The sequence below is a fragment of the Nyctereutes procyonoides genome, unplaced genomic scaffold (assembly GCF_905146905.1).
Source record: "Nyctereutes procyonoides isolate TBG_1078 unplaced genomic scaffold, NYPRO_anot_genome, whole genome shotgun sequence".
Taxonomy (NCBI): Eukaryota; Metazoa; Chordata; class Mammalia; order Carnivora; family Canidae; genus Nyctereutes; species Nyctereutes procyonoides.
This window is the reverse complement of record NW_026575043.1, coordinates 25,644,635-25,661,043: the sequence shown is the minus strand read 5'-3', so window position 1 is coordinate 25,661,043 and position 16,409 is coordinate 25,644,635. Positions and strand designations below refer to the sequence as shown.

The 16,409-nt window shown below is 49.7% G+C and overlaps 1 protein-coding gene across 2 annotated transcripts in view; it reads left to right on the top strand.

Moving 5' to 3' along the window:
- Positions 1-16,409, top strand: part of DUSP22 (dual specificity phosphatase 22) — a 57,047-nt gene that overhangs the window by 3,352 nt on the left and 37,286 nt on the right. For both annotated transcript variants that reach the window (XM_055322956.1, XM_055322955.1), the window contains exon 2: positions 8,973-9,006. In XM_055322956.1, coding sequence (XP_055178931.1) covers positions 8,973-9,006 — 34 coding nt within the window. The remainder of the gene's footprint in view (positions 1-8,972; positions 9,007-16,409) is intronic.

Genomic DNA, 16,409 nt, shown 5'->3' with positions numbered 1-16,409 from the left:
TTTATTATTTATTTATTTATTTATTTATTTATTATTTATTTATTTTATTGGTGTTCAATTTGCCAACATACAGAATAACACCCAGTGCTCATCCCGTCAAGTGCCCCCCTCCATGCCCGTCACCCAGTCACCCCCACCCCCCACTTTCCTCCCCTTCCACCACCCCTAGTTCGTTTCCCAGAGTTAGGAGTCTTTATGTTCTGTCTCCCTTTCTGATATTTCCCACACACTTCTTCTCCCTTCCCTTATATTCCCTTTCACTATTATTTATATTCCCCAAATGAATGAGAACATATAATGTTTGTCCTTCTCTGATTGACTTACTTCACTCAGCATAATACCTTCCAGAGGAACTAGGTTTCAAACGTACCATTAGGACCTTCGTCATGTTACTTAATCTCTCTGAGGGTCCATTTCCCAGTCTGCACAGGGGGGGGGGGGACAGTGACTTCCCACAGTTACGGTGAAGCTTAGATTTTATAAGCTGTATGCACATGATATGAGGCCAAAAAATAAGAGATCACAACTGCTGTGCTCTCTCTACTTCCTCCTCATCTTTAATCGGCCCGAACACAGGAGCCTCATTCCCTTACATCGCTTGTGCAATATGCTGTGTCCACCTAACTGAGATGGACATGAGGTTCTGCACACAAGAGGCTGGACTGTATTGATGACGATGTCCTCCATGGGGACAAAAACTGCTACACTTGAAGCAGTCCGAAGAAAAATTTACATTGTTTAGTTCCTAAGTTTCCCTTTGCTAAGGATGACCAACTTTTGTGCATTGTAGGAGGTTGGGCAACATTCCAAGCCTCTACTCATTAGTCACCAGTAGCACCGTCCCCTTGTTATTGAGACAACCAAAAATATCTCCGGGAATTCCCGGATGTACCCTGGAGGGTAGGTGTGTCCCCCATTGACAGCCGCTGGCCTAGGCTTCTCCCCTCAGAGGAGAAGGTCTGGGTGATCTAGAACTGGAATATCAAAAGGTGAATAGGCCCTTAAAGGTTGAGAAGTGCTGTTTTTATATGGCGAGGGGTTGAAAGGTTAGACATCCTTGTGCTATTAATGCAGCTATTCCCATGTGACAGCACCTGACTTGGCCACCTTCATAATTTATTCATCTGTCCATCCACCCGTTCATCAAATTATATTATCGAACACCTGCTATCGTCAAGGCACCGTGCTAGAGCCTGTGCTGGGAAATGAATGTGAAAGACAGGAACAACCTGTCATGCTGGCCCAAGGCGGCCTACAGGGAGTTCCTCTGTGGGAGGTGAGCATACCAAGTATGCAGCTGTACACACAGACTGCTCCGTGCTCGTAATCTCTGTCCTCTGTCCTCTATACTGTGTTCTGGATGTTTTCTCTTTTCACTATTATAGTTTTATTTCATATTGAAGGAACAGATGCTTAAAGCAGTATTCTAAGTGCATACAAGAGTATTCTCAGTGTTTTAAGTACATACAAGGGTGTTCACAGATGCCTCTTTTTTTTTTTTTGTTTTTTTGAGAGTGCAAGTGGGGGCAAGGCCAGAGAGAGAGAGAGAGAGAGAGAGAGAGAGAGAGCCTAAGGCAGACTCGTGCTGAGCACAGAGCCTGAAATGGGGCACGATGATCCCAACAATCCTGAGATGATGACCTCGAGTGAAATAAAGTGTCAGATGCTCAACTCACTGAGCCACCAAGCGCCTCAAGAGTATTAACAGATTCTTCCTTTTGTAAATGCAAATTGGCTAAGTCCATGGTCAAATAGCATTAAGACAGTCTGTAATATTTAACTTTTCATAGAACCCACCGAAGTTCTCCCCCCTCATTCCTAGCTTTGAGACCCAGAAAGTTCTTTCTGACCCAGGGAGAATTGAGATTACCCCTCCCCCAACCTTGTACAGCTGCATGATCAGGAATTTATCTCTTAAATCTGTTGGGTAGTATTAGGTTCCATGGCATCCTGAAGCACGAAGAGAAATGTCGAAAAAACTCAAAATATTTGCTTCCCTTAGAAGCAGTATTCTTTTGTTCATAAGTGTTTTTTTTTTTTTGTTTTGTTTTCTTGTTTGGTTTTTTTTTTTTTTGTTGGTGTTGTGGGGGATTTGATTTCAAGCATTTCTGCCTGGATAGTTAGTATAGTGTGGATGTGGAGGGTGTCGATCAAGAGGAGCCGTTAACCAAGGAGACTCTTTGGCATGGTCTCCGTATTTCTCTGCAGGAGTCGGCCTCCGTTTCCTACTTCCAGACAGTCTTTTATCAGAAAACAAGAGACTTTTTTGACCAGCAGCGTGCTAGAGAGCCTCTTCCATCGCAGTTCATGCTGTGTTCCTTCACCTCTATTATGTCCTCATGTGCCAGACGCAGTGACAGGCTTTTGAGACAGAGCAGGAAACACAGTAGACACACCCCCGCCTCAAGGTCAATCAAAAAAGCAAGCAAATAATAAAATGATTTTAAGTGCTCATGAATATGGTGAAGAGAATAACAAGGGGGTATTGTTGGAGGGCTTCAGGGAAGCTGGTCAGGAAAGAGTTCGCAGGAGCTGCCGTCTCTTGGGAGCCACGCGGTGGGCAATGGAGGAGGGCCAGCCTCCGCACACGGGAAGGACGCGCATATTCCCGAGGCCCGCAGGTGATTAGGACGATTTGCTTGTCCTGATCTTAGAGTCAAACAATATTCCCGAACATGTCCAAACTGCGTGGACAGGCTTCCCCCCTTGATCTATGCTCTCCTTTCCTCCCAGGTGTAGTGGTTTCACCCCCTCGTGTTCTCCTGGCTTGAGTTCGGGCCTCATGAACTGGCTGACCCGTTAACAGCTTTGTCCTAGGCCAACGCTCTGCTCGTCCGTGGTCCCTCTCTACGCTGTCTTTCTGCTGGAAAAGGACTTCATTTCATTTCATTTCATTTCATTTCATTTCATTTTCTCTTTCTCTGTACTTAAGGATTACCAGCAACAATCACATCAGGGAAGTGGATGGGTCAAAGTTTTTGAGATTTTTTTTTTTGATTTTTTGAGTTTCAAGCTTGAATTAGGAAGCTGACTAGACTAGAGGTTTAAATATTCATGGGGCTTTTCTTCTTAAAAAAAAAAAAGTAATTTGTCTCTCTGCCAATGGCCAGCTTTCTTTATCTTATTTTGTAGTTCTGTATGGAAAAAAACTATAGAAACTAGGATTGAGCCATTCGTTTTCTATTTCCAGCCCTTGAAACACTAGCTTACTCTACTGGGCTTGAAAATGGAGTTTAAAGTTTACTGACATAGCTCTGCCTTCTTTTTGCATATGTGGAATTTAAGAAACAAGACAGATGAACATGGGGGGTGGGGGAAGAGAGGCAAACCAGAAAACAGACCCTTAACTCTAGAGAACAAAGCGAAGGATGCTGGAGGGGAGGTGGGTGGGAGATGGGCGAGGTATGCAGTGGACCCTACGGAGACACTTGTGATGGGCATCAGGTGCTGGATGGGAGGGATAAATCACCAAATTCTACATCTGAAACAAATATTACACTGTATGTTAGCTAACAGAAATTTAAATAAAGTCTTGAAAAATAAAAAAAGGAAAAATTTTAAATGCATACAAAAATGTGCATCCTAAATGATTTTCAGTTAAGTTGGCTCTTTGATTTTAGTAAGTTTAAGCCTCTGTCTTTGCCAGGACTCTGCCCTGGCATACCTTCAGGATTCTGCTCTCCTCCACCACTGGCCCCTGTGCTACTGGTGCTGGTGTGGCCACCACTGACCCCAGTGGGAACTGGTGCTACTGGTGTGGCCACCAGTGACCCCAGTGGGAACCTGCCCAGGACCGAAAGGGGCAAAGTTTGATTTCTTAGGCTTTACTCATATTGTTTTTCATATTTCTCCCTTCCTTGCTCCACCTCCTCCCACCCTATCACATTCTCTCCTTGAGCATTTATTCATTGAAGAAACATTTACTTCAGTACCTACCAACAAAGAGAGAACCATCCAAGTTCAGAGAAAACATACAGATGTGATGCAGGCGGCAGATAAAGGTCATAAACCAGATGTCTGTGGGTTATAGTTGGTTTGCAGATGTATTTATTTGTCTACCACAATACTTAAGGTTTTGGTTTTTTTTAATGTAGTTCATAGCAATTGAAAGTTGGGCTTTTCCCCTTAAAAGCTGGGTGCTGGAATTGGGGGTCTCACCCTGCATCTTTGTGTGGTCATGTCAGCAATGGGGAAGTTTGGAGAAAGAGGTAGGCATGGGGCTGAGGCTGCAGACATAGCAACATCAGTACTTGAAGGTCTCACTTGCTCAAGTGCCAGATTTAGGTTACATGGTGATGGCTACTTGGAACCCTAAAAAGGGTTTTTGTTTTTAAGATTTTATGTATTTATTTGAGAGCGAGCATGAGTGGGAGGAGAAGCAGAGGGAGAGAGAGAAACAGACTCCTTCCTGAGCAGAAAACCTGATGCAGGGCTTGATCCCAGGCCCCCAGGATCATGAGCTGAGCCAAAGGCAGTTGCTTAACCAACCACCCAGCCACCACCCTAAGAAGATTTTAATCTGAAGAGTTATATAGTCAACTCTGCACTTGGAGGCATGTTGAGGATTCCTTTGGAGGGACGGGTCTGAAGATAGGGAGATCTTTAGGAGGCTGTTACAGCAAGTCAGAGGGGAGGCACTAAGAAGCTGAACAAAGATACCGCACAAAAGTTTCAAGGGGAGCAAACAAATTGGGGAGCTATTGAGGAGTAGAAGTAAGTGCTTAATGAGGTGGGGGTAGGGTCCAGGGGAAAGAGGGTCTCCTGCTGGGGGGATCTCTAACTGGTTCTGGGAGTGCCAGCGGGGCTGCTGCTTACAAGGTGGGAAGGACTCTGCTGGTCTCTGACTTGCCCGAAGGTCTGTCTGTTCAGCTTATTTGCATTTATGCATTTTTTTCTGGGTTAAAAGGCCTACATCAGGGTCAGTGGTTGTAAGCAACAAAACCCGAAGGCAGCTGCTTTGGGTACAGTAGGTAGGATGGCAGGAAGGCCAGAGAACCAGGTTAAGGCTACCCTGCCAGAAACAGATCCTAGAAATGATCTGGTAAGAGCGTTCCTGGGGCTTCCCCAAGATACTGCTGCTGTTATTATTGAGTTCTGGATGTGTGCCCAGCCCTGCCCCTGTTGAGGGAGAAAATACCGTGGGTTATCTCTGGATTCTGGTCTAGGGCAGCTGTGGAGACCTGCTGCACTTAGGCCACATTTCCATTTCACAGCAGCGAAGGCCAATGCAAGCAGTCTCCTGGTATTTGCAGCTTCTGTAATGAGAGCTGGGTCTGCTTCCCACTAAGACTCTAAAGTAGGGGGAAATTCCTCAAATATAGGAAAGGGCTTCAGAGGCTAGGAAACCAATAAAATAATTGTCTATTACGGGGTTTATAATTTTTTAGTATAGCCAGGGAGGATGGGGGACTTCAAACAGTGGGGATCACTTGTCTATTTAAAGAGAATACTGAGAGCAAAGAAATGTGATATTGCCATGGAGGACCAGTAGGGGGTATTGGGCAATGGGGTCACTTGGCTTGGCCTGCAGATTGGAGAGAAATGGGGAAATCTTTCAGGTAAGTTGGAGCCATCCTGTGGAAGCCAGCTTGAAATTTCCAGTTGAACTTCAGTTTTGGCTTTCATCTTCTTGGGAAAGGGTTTGATCCTCAACATTATCTGGAAAATGACCCAGTGAGAATATGACATTACAAAACTAATTTGATGGGACAGAGAAGTTCAATGGATTTTGCTCTGGCCCATACATCAACCGAGGCTTTCTGACCTGGGGTGGTGACTGTGGGCCAAGGCGCCAGGACTGTGCTAGGACTTTGCAACCCACTGGGCAGAGAGAGGCACAAGGGAAGGGAGAGGAGGTGCCGTGGGAGAGATGAGAAGGCCTTGGCTGCATACACAACTTTACCCTTCCTATATTTCTATCATGACCTTTCCAAGATATACTAAATAAAAATATATGAAAATATCTTTCTCATGGCCCCACACATCTTAATCATCTCAGTGGCACTCAGTTTAGACGCTGACAGCCTTTCCTGGCTGCCTGTGTTTGCTGCATGCAGCCTGGTCCACAGCCCGGACCACCGCTCCCTGTTCCTCCTTGCTGTGTCTCTGCCTCCCTCACGCTCTCTCCTGGTAGAGATTGATCTTCTTTCTCTGCACTGGTGGTTTCCACAGCTCCCCTGCCTGTCCTTCCCTCTCTCCTGGCCCACTGCTCCTGAACTTCAGGTCCCCTAAGTGTCACTGCCTCCTGCAAATCCTTGGGGACCCCAGAGTGGTCAACTAACCTCCTCCTTCCCTAGGCAAGAAGCTCCACAAGGGAAGTAGGCCTTTGGCAGCCCCCTCTGCCCTCCTCCCTGGTCTCTGTCCGTCACATCTGTATCCTGAGTACCCAGCGTGATGCCCATGTGTGATAGGAATCAGTAAACCATTCACCTGCTGTTATACTTTCTGTGATTTGGGCAAATACACACGCTCATGTTGTGGTGCATCATAGCTGTCGGTTGTATGAATCTGTAGCCATCTGTGGTCAATGTCATAAAAGAAAAATTATTCTGACATTCGCTAAACATGGCAAGGAATACTTTATTTGAAGCTATTGCAGCAGGGGAGATACTACTACAAGTGAGAGAACTCAGCTCTCAGTAAACAGGAGCAAGTGGGGATTCATAGCCAACAAGCAAGGGAAGGGGAGGATGGGAAATGACTGAAAAGAACTTGATTAGGTATCAGGGGTGGAGGAAGATGAGCTTGATTGGGTATCAAGAGTGGGAGGATTCTTGATAAACTGACTTAGCAGGATTCTTTGCTAACGTGCAGGCCAAGGATGAAGCCTGGTCAAGAGGAAGGCTCTTGGTCAAAGAGGAAGTCTCTTACTGTCAGCCGAGAGGGCCTTGTGGTGATGATGCCCCTTAGCATCTAACGGCGCCTCCTAATAAGGGTAGAGAGACCCCAGAGAATGGGAGCTTGCACACGAAGGAGCTCCCCGCAGCCAAGAGCTGCCAGAGAATGTCAGTTTGATCCGCATCCAAGATGAACTTGCATTGTTCTCATGTTTTAAAACAGGAACAATGTAGTGTTCACTCCACCCTTCCTCCCGGGAGAATCCCAAAGACTGATTGTGTTTTGAGAAAGACCCGTCAAATGTTCTAGTCCTTGGCAGCGGACGCTAGTGTTTTCCTCTGAGATATGGTCTCACATGTTCCGAGGTCCAGAGCTGACCTGGCCTGCCTTGGTGCTCTGACTTCGGTCATGGATGTGACTCCGCCCCACAGGGCACCCTCCAAACTCACTTCTCCCCCCTGAGTACTCAGGGAGTCAGGATGATCACGCACCCCCAGCCCTGCTCACTCTCGGGTCTTGCCTGGTGTCCTGGACTACAGCCGATCCTTGAACGACACGGGTCTGAGCTACCGGGTCCACTCACACGAGGACTTTTCTACATGTATTTCCTCTTCCTTAATATTTTCTTAATGACACATCCCTTCCTTCAGCTCCCTTTATTGTAAGAGAACGGTGTGTAACACGTGTAACATGCCGGGCATGTGCGAATAGGCTATGGGGCAGGCCCCAATCAACAGGAGGCTACTAGTAGTTGAGGTTTTCAGGAGTCGAAGGTTGTCCCTGGATTCTCAGCTGTGTTGGGGTCGGAGCCCCACTCTCGCACTGCTCAAGGGTCGGCTGTAGTACTGATGGGGTCTCTTTCCCTTCTCCCAAGTGTTTCCATTTGGTGCTATGCTCTGCCGTCCCTTGGCCTGGCACCCTCCCCACCGCAGCCCGGAGGCTCGGCCCAGACCTGGTGTTACCGAGCTCCAGCAGGCTGCAGTCCCCTTGCAGTGACTTGCACAGATGCCACCAAGTTTTAGCAAGACGGCTGCTTGTCAGGAAGACGCTCAAAGAAATCCATGCACGTGAAAGACCTTAAGGCCTGCTGCTTCCTTGATGGGAATGGCTAAAAAATAGGGAGTATGGGACAGATGGGGCCGGGCGGGATGTGGGCGGTAGCACCGATGGGAGGCTGTCACAGGGCACCAGGGGTCTGCAGGGGCCCGCATGCTGCCTGCACCTGAAACCTGCCGGGTGAGGCAGCCTGCAAAGCAGTGTCCGTATTTGAATTTAAGACTCTCCATACAAAGTCGTGGCAGGCTAACAATTAGCTTTGTATTTTGCAAGGTGGGGGGTTGCTTGTGAGAGACGCACCCCTGGTCCTTACCTCAGCCCTATGGAGTCGTTCTGTGTGGGGGCTAGGGCTGTGCGTTGTCCAGAAATTGGAGTTTTAACAGCCCCCGGTGACTCTACTGGGTTGTCTCATCTGAGAACCTGTGCCTTAGGAGAACCGGACGCTCTGGGGCGAGTGTCTGTTTTTATTGACTTGCGCCTTTGGCCAGCTCACCCTGCACTCAGCAACCCCTCCTGCGTGGTAGTCGGGGAGCCCTGGGCCAGAGCTGCGTGCACAGCATCCAAGGACAGGTTGCGACTGCTGTGCTGTCCAGGGCTTTCCAGTCTGGCAGGGGAGACACCCCCCGTACCTAGCCGCCCCCTGTGACATAGCGCTGCTGGGGTACCCAGGACGTTGGGTGCTGAGACCAGGGCCTGCCCCAGGCTCTGGGCTCGGGACGGGGCGTCTCCAGAGTGTGGGCCAGAGCTAGGGCCTGGGGGCCGGGGCAGCGGGACCTCAGCTGCGGGACGCAGGGACCCCAGCACGGCGAGCTTTGCTGGAGCTGGGGGATAGGCGGAGCAGAGCAGGGGTGGAGGGGATGGGTGGCCGGGAGGGACGGAGGCCCGACCCTGGGGTGGCACTGGACTCTGAATGCCAGGGAGCATGAGGGGTCCGTGAGGGACGCCAGCTGGTCCTGGTCCTCAGGGTCGGGGCTCCCATGGGGGAGCGGATGCTGGGTCCTAGGCTGGCTGGGGTGGGGGGCGGTGGGGGCCCCGGCAGTTGGGGCTGCGACTCTCACGTGTGCTCTGTCTCCCCGCAGATCCTGCCAGGCCTCTACATCGGCAACTTCAAAGGTGAGTTCCCTTTCCTCGTTTGGGGGTAAAACACGCGTGATGTGCAGTGTGCTGTTCATACCGCCCGTAGCCATACCCAGGTGTGTGCACGCCGCGGCGCAGCCCCCGCCTCCAGAGCTCCTCATCATCCCAAACTGAAGCTCTGACCCCGTTGAGCACTAACTACCTCCCCCCGCCCCCCGGGGCCCTGGAACCCCCTCCACTTTCTGGTCTGAGTTTGGCTCTCAGCGGCCTCGACGAGGGGAGTCCTGCATGCAGCGGGTCCTTTAGGGCGCAGCTGTTTCACCGAGCGTCCTGTGGGTTGGGATGGCAGGGCGGGCCAGGGTCTGCCTCCTCTTCAGGGCTGGCTGTCCAGGCGTGTGGGGTTTCTCCTTCCGTCTGTCGATGTCCGTTTTGGGCTGCTCCCACCAGAGGCGGAATCAAGCATGATTGGGCCAAGGGATCGGCTCAGAGCCTAGTGTCTGATCTGGACAAGGCCACTGCTTTGGTCCAGGTGCCCTGTGGGGCCCTCGGACTTGTGCCCAACCCCTCAACCCCTGGAGATGTGTATCCTTGAGAGGACGGAGAAGACCTGGGGAACTTGCCGAAACAAGGCTGTCTGCTGCAGAGAGCCAGACTCCTCGTAGGCATCTGGAGGTCCCCCGGCTAGAACAAGTGAGAACACATTCCTGTCTGTTTTCAGATTGCCCCTAAATTTGAGTTCAGGTTCCAATCGTCTATACAAACCATCTCTTTTTTTTTTTCTAATGTATTTTCGATTACTTTAATGTCATACGAAACTAACCATTGAGGTAGCTACTAAAATACGCATGAAAGACCACCTATGTCTTGTAGTCAGACGGTGACCACATCTACCAATCACTTAACTGTGAGGTCCCACCACTGCGTGTCTGTTTCCCTGTGAATCTGTATCAGGTTTTCTCTGCCCAAAATAATTCTGAACTGCTAAAAAATAAATAAATAAAAATAAATAAATAAATAAATAAATACTATGTAGCATGCTATGTTTACTCATTAAAACCCTCAGAAAAGGGACACCTTTGTAGACTAAACTGTACTAAAATAGCACATGAGGAACTAATAAAACATAGGTAGGAACAGCCCAGAAGATTTTAGGTTCTGTACACACTGATCAACAAAAAATGCTTCGGGAGAAACCGCATTGAACGAGAAGACGCACCCTGCTGATCTTTTCTATTTCTCTGCATAATGTTTGTTTCCTCCTCTGGTCTTCCCACCGCCCCGTTGGGCTCCTGGCGCTGTTTACTGGCCTCAGAGAGAGCTGAGCCCAGGGAGCTGACAGCTGCTAATTGCTACTAGAACATTTTAAAAATAGTACAGGAGTTCCTAAATTAGTAAGCCTTGTAGTTCTGAAAAAGCAGCGAGTGCTTTGCGGTGGGTTAGCTGTAGTACTGGGATGCAGTGGAGAGCAACCACCTTTTGGGGTTACTTAGGGAGTTAACTGCTTTCATGAAGACGGGGGGTGTCTTTGGGCTTGAGAACAGACTTCGGGGTACATTTTTAGAAGTGGAATTGCTACGTGGAAGTGTTTACAAATTAAAGCTTGTAATGAATGTCCACCCACCTCAGTACTTCTGCCAACAGTTTATGAAAGTTTTATCCTTATTCGTAGTGGGTTACTTTCTTCTAGAAGGTCATGGGTGCACAATTTTTTTTAAAGATTTTATTTATTTATTCGCGGTAGACAGAGAGAGAGAGAGAGAGAGAGAGAGAGAGAGAGAGACAGGCAGAGGGAGAAGCAGGCTCCATGCAGGGAGCCCGACACAGGACTCGATCCCGGGACCCCAAGATCTCGCCCTGGGCGGAAGGCAGGCGTCAAACCGCTGAACCACCCAGGGATCCCACAGGTGCGCAATTTTAAGGCACATTTTAAGACTCTTTGTACTACAATCCGTGCCTGTTTCCTAAGTATTCCGTGGCTTGGGAACCCCTCGCGGCTTCTGGATTCTTGCTGTGGGTTTGGCCCACTCGAGTTCTCCACCCTGTACCGCTCCTTGCTCGGGTGTTTGATGCTTCTTCACTGTCTCCGGTTATTCTGACCTCGTATGTGGCATATTTTACTCACTTATTAATTCACGAGACATTTATTAAGCACGAGGTGGAAGACTTAACCCGAAGCAAAGGCATGGAGGTGCAGCAGACGGACGAGAAGCTGGAAGGAGGCCGTGCTCTCCGCGCACTGCCTGCGAATTCACTCGCTCATTCCAGAAGCTTGTTCCATGTGCCGGGAGTGTCGTGGGTGCACGCTGGGGTGCTCAGGGGCTCCGAGTGAGGAGGAGCAGGAATGGGACGGGGGAGCCGGTCCTGCCCCGAAGGGAAGCTGGGAGGCGGTCTGCCCTGGAATCCACTGCCGCGTAGCCGGTGTGGCCCCAGACACGCTTCACGGCCTGGACACGCAAGGGGCCCTGGGGAGGGTGGGCCAGGCAGTGCGGCCAGAGCGCCATTCGGTGTCTGGACGTGGCCGGTGGTGGGTGTCAGGCCCTCCTGCCCCTCTCTGTCTGCGCAGGGGGGGCCACAGCCTACTTCAGGCGGTTGCAGGAGGAAGCAGGTGCTCATATGGCCCCACGCCGGCCAGACAGGCAGTGGGCGCTGGTCGCCTCGGCTAGCAGGTGCCAGGGGCCGGGGTGAAGGGACCACGGCTGCTCCGGACACTGAACCCAGCTGTCACGTGTGCTTCACCTTGATGTTGCATTAAGCCGCTTTCTGTTCTTTTTAAATGAAAGATAATCCATGCCTACCGGGACACGACCACCTGTGCAAAAATGTAAAAAGAAAAATTAATGGGGAAAAAAATGTTTTAACTTTCTGAGAGATCCTCATTTTTGTGCACTGTGGATTGGCCCTGCCACCCTGGCCTTGGTTCCAGGGGCTCGGGGCTGAAGGGCACCTGGCGGAGCTGTGGAGAGGAAGAAAGAAAAAGCGACATCGGGGAGGGGGCCAGGCAGAAGAACACAGACACAGCAAGAACAAGAAAGAAAGGAAGGAGGATGGCACGCGACTGGGGGGGGGCGTGAAATCTGGTTTAGTAGGATGAGGAGAAGGAGACGCCGACAGGAGAGAAGAAAGGGGGGGAGGAGGAGGAGGAGGAGGAAGGGGAGGAGGTCGGAAGAGAGGATGGGGAGGAGGAGGAGGAGAGCGACGAGGCCGGAGGGAGGAAGGAGGAGGTGGAGGGGGAGGAGGGGAGGAGGAGGAGGAGGAGGAGGCAGGAGGAGGGCAGTCGAATCCTCCCTCCTCTATAATACGGCGAGGAGGATGCGGACGGCGGCTGAGTCTTCTTCTTCTTCTTCTTCTTCTTCTTTTCTTCTTCTTCTTTTCTTCTTCTTCTTCTTCTTCTTCTTCTTCTTCTTCTTCTTCTTCTTCTTCTTCTTTCTTCTTCTTTCTTCTTCTAATTTAAACTTGCAGTGAATCACAAACCATTTTCCAACATCTGGTCATTTCCACCTAGAGAAAAACCCATGAAGCAACTCGGGTTCTGCAGCCTGGTCTTTGATGAGACCCCATCTCCCCACCCCCCATGTCCAGGTGCCTTAGCTTGCAGCCAGGAGGGGCGATGGGAGTCGAGTCTTGAAGAGCAGGGCTTGCCCTGCGACCAAGGGGGGGAGGTTATCTGCTGCCTCACAAGTTGGCAGGTTCCAAAACAGGAGAAGCCCTCTTTGTTTGATGGTGCCCACAAATTCTAGAAATGTGGGAAACAAGCCCACAGCCCACGTGTGTACTGGCGATGTCCACAGAGACATGTCTGAGATCTCAGAGCTCTTGCTCTGTCTGCCAGTGACAATGGCCGTGCTTCCCAGTGGTGGTCCCCCAGTTGTTCAGATAAGGCTGACCTGGTGTTAGCCTCAACACTAATCTTTGGTGCTCTGCTTTTGGCTTAGCCTAAGGGGGCTTCATGATGAATAGTAACGAGCATCAGGTGGTGGAAACAAGAGCTGAAGTCAGGCGTCTTGAAGTAAGCGAGTATTTGGAAACATTCAGAGGTGATGGAGACTGACGCCCACACCGCGGCATTGAGACTTCATCTGGTCCCGGTGATAATACCAATAATGTTGGCGACAATAATATTTGCTCCATGTGGGCCTAGCACTACCGTAAGCATTTTATATCATGTAGCATTTCCAGCAGACCTCTGAGGTGGCTCTCTTACCATTTCCCCAAATCAAGGGTGAGAAAAGTAAGGCACCGAAGAGCTTGCCCAAGGTCGACACCAGTAAATGTCAGAGCCCACGTTTGGTGAAGAAGGAAGTAAGTAGGAACTGCCCAGGCTGAAAATGTGCCCACTTAAAGGTCGAACACACTAACAGCTGATTTACGACCCTGGCAGCTATTGCAGCGTATGATAACGTATGACTCTGGGATTTATCACCTTAATAGAGACCTTCTTCTTTGCCCCCTTTCCTCCTTCTCTCACCCTGTATGGCCACGCCGTTGAGTCCACAGGTCAGTGTAGCAGATGCTCTGAGGATTGGGAAGGCATCCCCAAAGAAGTTCTTTCCTGCCAAATATCTGTTTTTCTAGAGTGCTTGCGTTGGTGGTATTATTCTCCGGTACTTCTTCCTATATTTTTTTTGATGATTTTTTAAAATAATAAATTTATTTTTTATTGGTGTTCAATTTGCCAACATATAGAATAACACCCCGTGCTCATCCCGTCAAGTGCCCACCTCAGTGCCCGTCACCCATTCACCCCCACCCCCCGCTCTCCTCCCCTTCCACCACCCCTAGTTCATTTCCCAGAGTTAGGAGTCTTCATGTTCTGTCTCCCTTTCTGATATTTCCTACCCATTTCTTCTCCCTTCCCTTCTATTCCCTTTCACTATTATTTATATTCCCCAAATGAATGAGACCATATAATGTTTGCCCTTCTCCGATTGACTTATTTCACTCAGCATCATACCCTCCAGTTCCATCCACGTCGAAGCAAATGGTGGGTATTTGTCATTTCTAATGGCTGAGGAATATTCCATTTTTGATGATTTTACTTAGAATCCTACTTGACTTTGCTGGGTTGTGTATTTCCCGTGGCCACTCTAGCATATTCCCCATCCAAGGACTGGTTACCCCTGCACATCTTCTGTATCAACACAAGATCAACAGCACCAATTCCCCTTCCTGAGGAAGCACGTGGCTGCCACTTTGCTGTGGGAAGACGGTATCTTCCAGGAATCCACTTACTCCCTTAGCGAAGTCTTACCAGTGGTGGATGGGGTCTCCGCCGAGGGAACGTGCAACAGCAAGGGAGAGGGGTCAAGTAGGTGTTTCTATTTCAGTGCTCCCGCTGTGTAAAAATGACATTTGCTTCTCCTGGAGGCCACGTGAGGCAGCAGGAGTGGGCAGGAGTCCAGGGGCCGGGGGAGATAGTGGCAGAAAGAGGAAAAGACTGTGGTTAGCTGCTTTACCCACGAAGGGCTGACTGCTTCACTTACTAAGGTAATTTATGTTGAATTTTGTGAAGAGTTGTTCTTAAAATTTTTCTTTTCCTGGTGATAAAAGTAATGTGGGCTCATCAGTGAAAATTAAAATTTTAAAACTTCGATTGTGATAGAAATATATTAAATAGAGCGAAAACTTGCCCAAACTCTACACCCCGAGATAACCACGGCCAGTGTATATTCTTCTAGGTTTTTTTCCGTGTGAATTCTAACTTGTAATCTTCCTGTTGGTTTTATTAATCCTGTTGCACTAATGATGCTGCAAGTGGCGATGGGTTGTTTTCTGGCTTAGAAATGGCATTAAAGTGGCGTGGTGGGGAAGAGACACCACTGGCACCCACTAGTAGCTCCTTCCCTGGAGGCCCTGCAGGGCTCCCGTGAACCGCGCACACTGCCTCCTGGGGTTCTTCTGCAGATGTGGGCTCTGATCACATCGTGGGCTGGGAAGTCTGCGTTTCCAGGGGGTTCCCAGGGGAGGCCAGGCCGCCGGCGGCAGCCCCGGGTTGGAGCAGCAAGGGACTAAGTTCCGCCCTTTGATTTTGTGCCCAAGGAGAGCTGGTGTGAGCCCTGCAGGCTCGCCTGCGTGCATGTGAGGACGCTGCCCACCCCCGGTCGTGTCCTACAGCCGCGTTCATGGCTGGTTACGCGGTGCCCGTGGTTGTAGGCGGTCATCCAGAACCACCAAGAACTTGTCGTCCGAAAGAAGAAGAGGTCCAATACCATCATCCAGAAATGTTGATTAAGCACGTTACGTCCTCCCTAATAAATAGAGCCTGTGCTTACGGGGCTTACGGGGTAGGGTAATCCCAGAGTCGGGCATCAGTAGAGACAGCACTATGATAAGCTAGAGAGGGGGACAGAGTCCAAGAGTTCTTCTGCGTCCTTTGGAGCCCTACAGTCTGTGGTCTCATTTGTGACGTCGGGTGCTCTTCTGTATTCAAGAATGTATACTTTTCTTACCAAGCTACTTTTTCTGTTTATTTTAATGTGTTATGAAAGTGGATTTATGAGGTGACAAAATGTGTTAGATCTCAGTGATGGCTAAACAGCTTTGAAGATACTAAAGACCATTGGATCATACCCTTTAAAAGAGTGAATTTATGGCACATAATTTATCTCAAGAAAACCGTTGATAAAAAAGGAAAAAGTTTATTTATTTACTTATTTATTTATTTAAAAGATTTTATTTATTTATTCATGAGAGACACACACAGAGAGAGAGAGAGGCAGAGACACAGGCAGAGGGAGAAGCAGGCTCCATGCAGGGAGCCTGACGGGGGACTCGATCCCGGGACTCCAGGATCAGGCCCTGGGCTGAAGGCAGGCACTAAACCTCCGAGCCACCCTGGCTGCCCGAAAAAGTATATTTGAACAAATCTTTGAAATTCAAGTCCGTGGCAGGCTCAGAATCCAGAAGACAGACAGTCAGGAGGCCGCTTTGGCACTCCGCCGCTGCCCCACCTGCCTCCGGGTTCTCCTGCGGCGGCGAAGGCTCTAGCTCCGTCCTGCTTCTCCACTTGGCCAGAACACAGATGCTGGTGGCACCGGGGCACGTTGTCTTTCGGTGAGAAGTGAAAGCTGCTGCCAGTGGGATCCTAAGTGATTCCAGTTCCTGTTCAAATCAAACTTACTGATGCCAAAACTTAGGATAGTTGTGGGACGGGGTGGCAGGCGGTGTTCAGGCTGAGTCCCCATATATAGGGCGAAATGGCTGCTGTGCGCCTCCGAGTTGGAAGCTTGAGATGGTTGGAGACATGAAGAAAGCCTTAAAACAACACTTTAATTTCACTCTTAAAGATTTTTTTCTGGGGCCCCTGGGGGGCTCAGCGGTTGAGCATCTGCCTTCGGCTCAGGGCGTGACCCCAGGGTCCGGGGATCGAATCCCACGTCGGGCTCCCTGCATGGTGCCTGCTTCTCCCTCTGCCTGTGTCTCTGCCCCTCTCTGTGTGTCTC